This window comes from Gracilinanus agilis, chromosome 5 (assembly GCF_016433145.1).
Source record: "Gracilinanus agilis isolate LMUSP501 chromosome 5, AgileGrace, whole genome shotgun sequence".
Lineage (NCBI taxonomy): Eukaryota > Metazoa > Chordata > Mammalia > Didelphimorphia > Didelphidae > Gracilinanus > Gracilinanus agilis.
Window position 1 is genome coordinate 217087503 of NC_058134.1, and position 9759 is coordinate 217097261.

Sequence of the window (9759 nt, forward strand, 5' to 3'; positions counted from 1 at the left end):
TCAAGCTTCTTCCTTTGGAGACCAGTGTTTTCGTGATTTTTTTTTTAAACCCTTACCTTCCATCTTGGAGTCAGGCAGAAGAGTGGTAAGGGTAGGCAATGGGGGTCAAGTGATTTGCTCAGGGTCACACAGCTGGGAAGTGTCTGAGGCCATATTTGAACCCAGGACCTCCCATCTCTAGGCCTGGCTCTCAATCCATTGAGCTACCCAGCTGCCCCCGTGTTTTTGTGATCTGCACAAGGTTGGGTGTGTTCATCCATAAGGCTGATAGCAGCTTCCTAGATCCTAGTGGTGCTCAGGCTGGTGACAGTCAGGGCCTTCCCTGTGGCCATCCATCTTCATCCTCCCAAAGGATGGATGACTCATTTTGAGTAACTCCTCATGCTTGAAGCTTGAACTTTGCTCCTCAGGCTCTGTAGTGACTGAAGCACTGGCCATTGCCCTTGGATCCCAGGTAGGCTGGAACTGGGAGGCCATGGAGTCCCTCTGGTTCTCGGACCATTCTCAGCCCCAAAGAGGGAGGAAGGAACTGGGACCCGCTAGACAAGAGAAAAAGCCTGAGCTGGCCAGGGGGGGAGAAGCCTGCTCTTGGGGCAGGGAAAGGACCTCTGATGGCAGCAGGATTTTCCATCAATTCTAGCTGGCAGCCTCAAGAAGCCTGCTAAACTCCTAAAGGACCTGGTGTCTTTCACTCCACCAGGGAGGATGTGGGTGCAACAGGGGGCTGAGGAACACAGACAAGGGATTTGTTGGAATGGGAAGGGGTTTGAAGGAGAGGTGAAGGCTATGGAGAAAAGCATCAGGAACCTCAATGTGGATCCCTAGCACTAAGCATGGAAGATCTTTAGTGATCGTCTGGGCTAAACCCTTTCATTTTACAGAAGAGATGGAAGGACTTGAGTAAGGTCACACTAGACTGCCTAAATCTATATCTGAGCTGTTCAGCCATATCCATCACTCCCAAGTCAGCAGCTCAGAGACCCCAGCTCAGAAGGTCTATTGTTGGACACTTGGAAATGAGGCAAGAGCAGAACCTCCCACAGACCATCCCTTCTGGCTCCCTGCAGGGTCTGAACTCCCCCTTCTCCCACACACATTCCTCTCTTTTGGGCCTTCCTATATGAATCCTCCTTTGAAAACTCTGGACCCCATCAATTGGGGAATGATGGCTGAAAAACCTGTTCCATGAATGTCAAAGGGTATCACTATGTCAAAAGAAAGGAAGCCAATGTTCTAAATCCCTCTTGATTAAAGAAATGCAAATTAAAACAACTGGGGTACCACCTCCCACCTATCAGATTGACCAAAATGACAGTAAAGGAAAATGATAAATTTTGGAAGGAATGTGGCAAAATTGGAACACTAATACCTTGCTGGTGGAGTTGTGAGTTGATCCAACCATTCTGGAGGGCAATTTGGAACTATGCCCAAAAGGCCATAAAAGACTGCCTGCCCTTTGATCCTGCAACAGAGCTGGCTAGTAGGTCTGGATCCCAAAGAGACAAAAAAAAGTGGGGAAAGACTTATTTGTCCAAAAATATTGACAGCTGCTCTTTGGGTGGTGGCAAAGAATTGGAAATTGAAGGGATGTCCCTCTACTGGGGAATGGCTGAACAAATTGGTCTATGATGGTGACAAAATACTATTGTGATATAAGGAATGATGAACAGGAGGATTTCAGAAAGAGTAGAAAGACCTCCATGAACTGATGCAGAGTGAAACAAGCAGAACCAGGAGAATATCATACACAGTAACTGCAATATATGGGACAATCAACTGTGATATACTAACAGCAATGCAGTGGGTCCAGGACACTTCTGAGAGACTTGGAGGCTATTCACCTCCAGAGAAAGAACTGTTGGAATAGGGATGCAGATGAAATCGGACAGTTTCTCACTTATTTATTTGGGTATATATTTTTGGGTTTTTTGGTTTTACAAGATTATTCACTTACAAAAAAGAATATATAATAGGGAAATATGTTTTTTGTGATAATATATGCATAACCCAGATCAAATTGTTTGTCAGCTCCAGGGAAGAGAGGGAGGGAGACAATTTGGATCATATAACTTTGGAAAACTTATGCAGAAATTTGTAATTACATGTAATTGGGAAGGAAAAAAAGAAAAAAGAAAAGAAAGGCAGCCAATAAAGCTGTGAAAATCGCAGAAAAACCTGGCACTTAGACCCCTATGGAACAATGCTGAGAGGAGAGTCAGGGGAAATCGTATGGAAAAAATGAAACTCCTTACGAAAGAGACCCTGGGCAGGTCACATTGTGAGCGTATGCCTCAGTCTCTTTATCTCCAAAATGGGGCTAATTTGATTTTTGTTACACACACGATTACCCAAAGTGTCAGAGAGTGGATTAGAACCCAGGTCTTCACTTCAAGGAAAATACTCTCTCTTCTGCTTTGTCCTCTACTAAGTTTAGCCCCATGAAATGATGAAACATATCTCCCTGCTTTCATCACGGGGATGGGGAACATTATGTAATGTTAAACTCAACCAATAGGGGGCATTTGGGTGGTGCGCTGGGCTGAGTGCCGGAAGTGGAGTCAGGAAGCCCCCCAGGTCAAATGCGGTCTCGGGCAGCTCCTAGGGGCAGCCTGAGTAGGTCACAACCTCTAATGGCCTTCGTTTCCAGGTCTGTAAAATGGGGTGAATAACAGCGATTGCTTCCCGGGATTAGAAAGAAAATTGTACATTTGTAAAGCACTTAGCGCCGCTCCCAGCGTGGAGGAGGGGTTCATTGCGGTTATTACAGCTAGATTTCAGCTGGGTTGAAAAGCTCTCAAACCTGCCCCGCCCCCATTTTTATTTTCTGTTGCACGGGGTGGCGGAGCGGAAGGATACGTTCGGAAATGAGTGATCTACTAGCCTCGTACCGATTCACTTTTACTCGAGTCCGCTTCCGGGAGCCCAGGGGAAGCTGGGTAGGGCCGCCGGAGGGGCCGGCCTGACTAGTCCGCACGCTCCTTACTTGCGAACGATAAGTGGGTGAATGCCTTCCTCAGCCACCTGCAGCCACCGCGAGCCCCAAGCCTCAGGTCTGGCCTGCGGAGACCCTCAGCGGACACAGGGCTGTGCCTGCGGAGCGGCCGCGGTCCTGCCAACCCCTCTGGGCCAGCGGGACGGTGGTCCCACCTCCCTTTAGTGGCTGCTATGGCTGGCACCCGCTTCGACCTCCTCCTTCTGGCCGGCCGGGGAAACCGGAAGGAGTGATTAGAAAGGCCTTCCTCGGCGGCGTGGGCTCTCCTCTCTCTGGACTCGCATCCCCAAGTTTATCTGCCTTGGGGGACTCCTAGCACGTGGGACTCACGGAACACGCCCTACCTCCCCTCCATCTAGTTTAAGGATCGGGTCTCCGCCGGGCGCTGGAATCCGAGGACCTTAATTCGAATTGCCGCCTCTGAGGATTCCCAGCACAAGTCCCTTCACCTCCTCAGCAGACAAAAGACGAGGCTGGACTAGATGGCGGGGCGGGAGGGGAGGGCGGTGTCCGGGCCCCCCGAAGCTCTGCTTAGAGACTGCGATCCCTGAGCGGCCCCTCTCCGGTCTTGGGCACTGCACAGCGCCCGCCCTCCGATCCCGCGCGTCCCGTGACCACCCCAGGGATGGTGCAGCGCCAGTATTTGTAGAGCGACCCTGGGCACGTCCCGGGTCTTGCATGGACCCGGCCTGGGTCCCTACGCAGATACTGGAACCTACGTGGGCGTCTTGTCCTGCCAGCCCATAAGCCCAAGGGTCGTGGCAGGATAAAATCAATCGTGGCAACGACTTCCTTAGAGCCCGGGGAGGGGAAAGGGGATGGTGGGGGACCAGCCTCCCAATCACGAAGTTCTGGGTTCAAATCTGCCCCACAACCTCAAGGGACACATGAAATGCAGCCCACCACCAAAGGAGCTGTTGGGGTCTGAGTGCAAATCAAAGCTCCTACTGTATTTCCTTGGTGAGGTTCTCTTCTATGGCAACATGCAACAGGGAAATAGGTGTTGTGTGAAAGGCGGGGCCGGGGGGGGGGGAGGAGGGGAGCGGAATCCTAAAAAGTGAGAAAATTATCCAAAAGAATAAAAAATTCGACCCCAGGAGCCGGTGGCCTCTGCCCCGCAGGGGCCGCTCGAATAGGCTTGGCTTTGGCTGGGGGAGGGATCCTTGACTGTTCCCTCTCCCAGTCCCAGATACTGAACCCCAAACAAGGCTCTTTCCTCCACGGGTGGGGGCTGGGCGTTTTCTCAAATCCGGCCCCTAGCTCCCGACATGCCCTGGCTCCTGGGGAGCTGCCCCGGGAGCCCGAGGCACATTCCTTCCCGGGTCCTCCCAGCCTGTCCGTGCTTGGCCTGACCTGGCACTTTGGGTTAAACTGGGCCGGAGCCGCTGTGGCAGAGGGATCTGAAGTCAGGGTCCCAGGAGGCAGTCCCGCAGGGCTTGCGTGTGAATCAGACTTGAGTGGTTGCGGGCCTGCAGCCCCCACCTCAGGCACCCTCAATGTCCAATCCCATCTCGGGCTGAAGCGGCCTGGCCTTCCTACTGCCTTGGCCCACGGCAGCCCCCCACCCCAGTAGAGGGGTGTAGAATTCTGGGCCTTGAGTTAGGAAAGCCTGGGTAACCCAACTTTCCCAAAGTGATAAGGGCACTGGTGCCCAAAACACCCTCCCAGGGGAGAAGGGCCAAGAGTGGGGATTTCAATTGTAAGATTTAAAAAATGAAATGTTCAAAACACTTAAATGTTAATTAGGAAATATTTAATGGAAAAACTTGACCTCCCCCCCACTGCCCACCCCCCATTGTACAAAGCCGTAACACTGAAAAGCAGTTCTCCATTAAAAAAAAATGTCTGTGGGTAGAAAAGCCTTTATCTGTGCCACAGCATGGTGTCCTCTCCTGGTCCCCAGGGCCTCCTCTGAGCTTGGCTCAGGTGCCATCTCTGCCAGGCAGACTCCCCTGATCTTCCGATGGTCAGCTCTTCCTTCCTACCCCATCCCCACTTTGGGCTTTATGTTGCATTTTCCTGCCTTAAGTACTAAGAAGGCAGAGTCCCATTTTTGGTCTGTGTGCCCAGACCTAACAGGGCTGACCAGGGGAGTAGGTGCTGAAAATTCTCCTGGAGTTGAGCTGATCCCCCCTCCCCCCCAGCCCCCCAACCTGTGGCCTCCAGGGTCCTCTTCCTACCCGCCACCGGGGTGTGAGCCACTGCCAGCACAGGCCCAGAGGCCCCTTCTGAGTGCCCCACCAATCCTTCCACTTTACCCAGCCAGAGACGGGGGCAGGAGGGCCCAAAACATGGGATTATGGCCTGGGAGTTCGGGGGCCGCTGAGCCCCAACTGCGCCCGAAGAGGCCCATTCCTCTGGGAATTCTCCTTGGCACCCACAAGCTTAGTGTAAGCTTCTTTCTGCTAAGGTTGAATTCTCTGTAGTGCTTGGCGCACAGTAGGTGCTTAATATCCCCACCTTAGACAGATGATCCTAGTCTGAATACACAGGCCTCCTGGCCCCCCCCCCCCCAAGGACCAGCATCTTTAGGGTCTCCCACCAATCCCTGGGAAGGAGTCCGAGGTTCCCTATTGGGGTTGGGGGGGCAATTCCTCTGGGATGGCTGAGCTCTTCTTGAGCTCACCCAACAGGAAGGGATTCATAAATGCTGGGGGGCCTTGGTAGAGACTGTCCAATCAGAGAGGACAGAAGAGTGGGTACCTGCCCCCCAGGAATTCAGCAGGTAGATGGATCCCAGTCTAGGGGTTCCCCTCACCCCCAGCCCTGCCTAGATGGGGCTGCCAGGCCACACTCTAGGGGCCACAGCCTCACCCAAAGGAGAACCAGGAGCGGATGAGGGGCCTCTGAGGCTGCCTTCCTGTGGGTCCCATTCCTTGGATTTATTGGATGTCACAGGCACGTGCGGGGTTGGTAAAAAAAAAGGCTTCTACACCCAGTCCAGGCAGTTAAACCCCGGCCTCCTTGTGGCTCCATGGCACTGTCCTGAGGATTCCAGGTCCAGGTCCCACTACCTGGCCTCAAGGAAGGATTGGAGCTACCTTGGGCTCCTGTTTCTTTTGCCCCTGGCCTTGCCGGTCATCCTGCGACGATGAGTCTTGCTGGTTCTTGTAGCACGTAGCGGCTTCTTGGCAGGGTCTCGGCCACGGTGTGGCTTGGGGTGTTTTTTTCTGGTCTGCTTCTGGCTCCGTGCATGGAGCGAGGCCGTGAGTGAGGAGATCCTGCCCAGAAGGAACCAGAGGCTGTGGACACCCGTACATCATGGGGTTTCCCTTCCCTGGCCTGGCCAACGACCGAAGTGATATGGAGACTGAAGGGGTGAGGAATGGCACAGGGGCATTCAAGGCCCTTCCTGACCAATAAGCAAGTTTGCCACTCCCTTGTGGACAGTGGCCCGGCTACATGATGAGGCCCTTCTCCAGGCAGGGGTTAAAGGACTGAAGATAGCTCAAAAGTGTGAAAGAGGAAAGGAGCCTCCTCCTGTATAGCTCGGACAAGCAGGCAAGTCTACGTCTCCAAAACCCCACGTGCCACCCATTACCCTATCTGGCCTTCTAACCAGGTACCTCCCTCCAGGGAGGGGAACCTGGGCCACCCTGCATTCCAGGCAAGGCTTCTGATTCTGAACCACCACTACAATTGGGGGTCAGATGGAAGAAGTCAGCAGGAGTGATGGAGATCCAAAAGGAGGGAGAATGACCCCAACCTGCCCCTGCCCAGCCCCCTCAGAACCAAGTTGTTCTCTGCCCCCTTGGTATAAAACCTGTCAGTGCTCTTGTACCCCAAATCTAGAGAAACAGAGCCCTAGAAGACACCTAAAAGGACCAAATATTTCCCAATGGGAAGAGCCAAAGATTGTTCTTGGCTGAAGGGGGGTGTCCCTGAAATCTGATCTAGAACAAAGGACACAAAAGCAGGCCTGCCCTAAGGGGAGAGCGATGCCCAGGGTGTCCCCAAAGATACTACCCACCCCTCTGGTGCCCTCTGCTGGTACCAACGACTGAGGGCACTCACCTCTGAGACAGGAAGGGGTACCGAGACTTCTTGGGCAAAGCACAGCTGGGTTGTTCTACAGAGGTCTCCATTTCCTCTGCTTCTGGGTTACGGCCTCCCTGGGGGAGCAAATGGGACAATTCCTTTCCCCCATCCTGATGGGGGAGCGGGTCCCTAGGAGGATCAGACCCAGGACAAAGGGAATCTAGAAGGGAGCAAGGATCCCTCCCACTGTGGAAATCCTGTTTACCCCTCCCACCCACCCCCTTCCAGAGATGCCAGGCCTTTTGTGTGACTCTATGTAACATTCCCTCGTTATGTGCTTGGACCTCCCACCACCGTTTCATTGGTAAAATGAGAGGAAGTCTGTAAGGAGACCAGCTCTGAAAACCCCTGTTCAAGGGGTCCTTTTTCTAACCCTAGTTTTGTTGGTGAATGAATCAATGAATGAAAGTCAGGCTTGCCCCTACCTCCCTGGGGGCTTCTTCTCCCCCAGGTTCCTAGACAGGGCTATTTCTAGCTGTAACTCCTTCCCCCGATGCTCCCTACTCTCTTCCTCCTGAGATGCTGGTCCTTCATATTCTCTGCCTTTTATTTCCAGGATGCTCCAGGGCACTATAGACTTGACGTGTCACCACCCCCCCCCCCCCCCAACACACACAGGTTGGGCTCTTGAGCCCTATCCTGCCCCTCTCTGGTCACCATGCACCTACCCCAGGTTGGGACAGCCCCAGGCGCCGGGCCTCGGAGAGGTCTAAGTTGCTGACGCTGGTCACCGTCACTGTATGGTTGGGGTGGTCGTACTGCACACACTCAGTCTTGGAGGTCACCAGCTGGTCCAGCTCGTTGACCTCTTCTGCAAAGGGCCAGAGTCAGACCCCCAGGTGAGCCTGGAGCCCAGGACAGAGGGAGCCTCTCCCCAGGGCAGGGTGAGGACCAGCTCTATAGATTCCACCCCACTTTGCCTCCAGCCTTACCCAAAGCTGCTCGTCGTTCTCTGAGGATCTTCAGATACCTCTTGTGGCGCTGGAACAGGAGGAGGGATAGATGTGAGCAGGCCTCCAGCCTCCCCAATCCCCAGGAATGATAGAGCTGGAGGGAGGGAGACCCCCAAATCCTCCCAGTCCTTCTGGGCTTTCCCCCTCACCTCCTCCCGGAGCTTCCTCTGTTCCTCTTTCAGCTTCTTCTGGATTTCCTCCAGAGCCACCTTCCTCCGCTCCACCTTGCGCTTGTGGAAGCCAGTTAGGAAGTCCCTGTGGAGTCAGGAGAGGGGGTCAGACTGAGGAGAGGGGACAGTAAGGCCCCCCCACCCCAATTCTCCAGGGCCGGAAAAGGGGGAGCCTGGCTGGTTGGCTGCCTCTGCTCCCCAGCACTTTTATAAAGCAAACCTCCAACACACATTGTGACCCTGACCCCCAAGGCTGGCCCAGGGCCCTGGGATGGATTTTACTCCCTCCCTCCCTTCCTCCTCACAACCACCCAGAGAGTTCTAGAAGAGGAAATCCAGATCAAGAGTGGGGAAGGGCCCAATGTTTCCCCCCTTTTTGTTGTTTGTTAAAAGGAACACCTTCTGGGGTGGGGGAGGGCAGACACTCTCAGAATGAAGATGAGGAGAAAACACCGGGTTTTGGTAAAAAGATTTCAAATGGCAGACCCTTTGGAGGAAGCAGCATGGACAAGTCCAGCCAATCCAAGTGAGGACGGATGAAACTGCTTGGCCTTGTAGTCAGACCTTTGACAGCCCTTTGCCTCAGTTCCCCCAACCATAAGATGGGAGGAATGCGGATTCAAGGGTCTCTAAGGTGCCTCCGGTTCCAAAGGATCGTGTGTTCTCTAGGGGCCCTCTCAGGGACAGGGGAGTTGGTGCTACTGTCAGGTAGCACCTGGGTTCGAATCCTGACTCCAAGGACCTTGGTTACAGTCTCGGGCGCAGGAGCCAGAAGCCCGGCTGAGTCCTGCAGTATGGTCTACGCTGACGTCTACCCTGGCTACACAGCGGGGCGAGAGAATAATGGACACCGGCCCCACCCTCAGGCAGAGGGGGCTCCAGAGTAACCTCCAAGACCCGCCAATCCCGCGCTATTTCGTTTTACCTTAACTTTTAATCGTTCGAAGTCGTTCTCCCTCCCCCCCCCCCCATCGATGCTCGGACAGGAGTCGAACCGGCTCCTGCCCTCGCGGAGAACACACGTGGTTTCTGAGACAGACTAAGTGTGGCTGGGGGGTACACCGGGGCGAGCCCAAGCCTCGCTCCGGGGGGAAGGGGAGGAGGGTGCGGCCCCAACCACTTACTGCCGATTCTCCTCGTCGAAGGTGAGGACGAGACGGCCTTGGCTGCCGTCCCTCGACTTCTTCTTCTTCTTGCGGGCCATGGTGGAGGCGGAGACGGGAGAGGAGGCGACCGCGGTTTCCGGGGGAAGCCGACTGTTGGCTTGCGCGTCGGCGTCCGACGTGACCCGACGCAGAAGGTTCCGTTTCCGCTTTTACGCACCGCCTCCTCCGGCCCCGCCCACGGCTTTCCCTAAACAAATGGGGAAACTGAGGCTTAGAGCGTCGACTTAGTTCTGGTTTCTTTCCGCGCTCACGACTTCCTAGACACTCCCAGGCCGAGGTCCCGTGGACGCTTGTACTAGACACGGCCATAACTACACATATGCCGCCCCCCCAAATTCCCCCACCTCGGAATTATCCTGGATCCCTCCCCACAGCCAAGATAGTGCCTTGGCCTCTCAGCAGCATCTCATGAATACACCCCGAGATCACCTTGGGGCAGA

The 9759-nt window shown here is 54.4% G+C and overlaps 1 protein-coding gene across 1 annotated transcript; it reads right to left on the reverse strand.

Moving 5' to 3' along the window:
- Nucleotides 1–2548: 2548 nt before the first annotated feature.
- Nucleotides 2549–9357, reverse strand: NOL12 (nucleolar protein 12). Its single transcript, XM_044677330.1, has 6 exons — nucleotides 9278–9357; nucleotides 8133–8238; nucleotides 7963–8011; nucleotides 7699–7841; nucleotides 7007–7104; nucleotides 2549–6213 (listed from the first exon to the last, which is right to left on the reverse strand). Exons 1-6 carry the CDS (start codon nucleotides 9355–9357, stop codon nucleotides 6030–6032), a joined length of 660 nt encoding a protein of 219 aa, XP_044533265.1. The 3' UTR covers nucleotides 2549–6029.
- Between the last annotated feature and the right edge of the window lie 402 nt (nucleotides 9358–9759).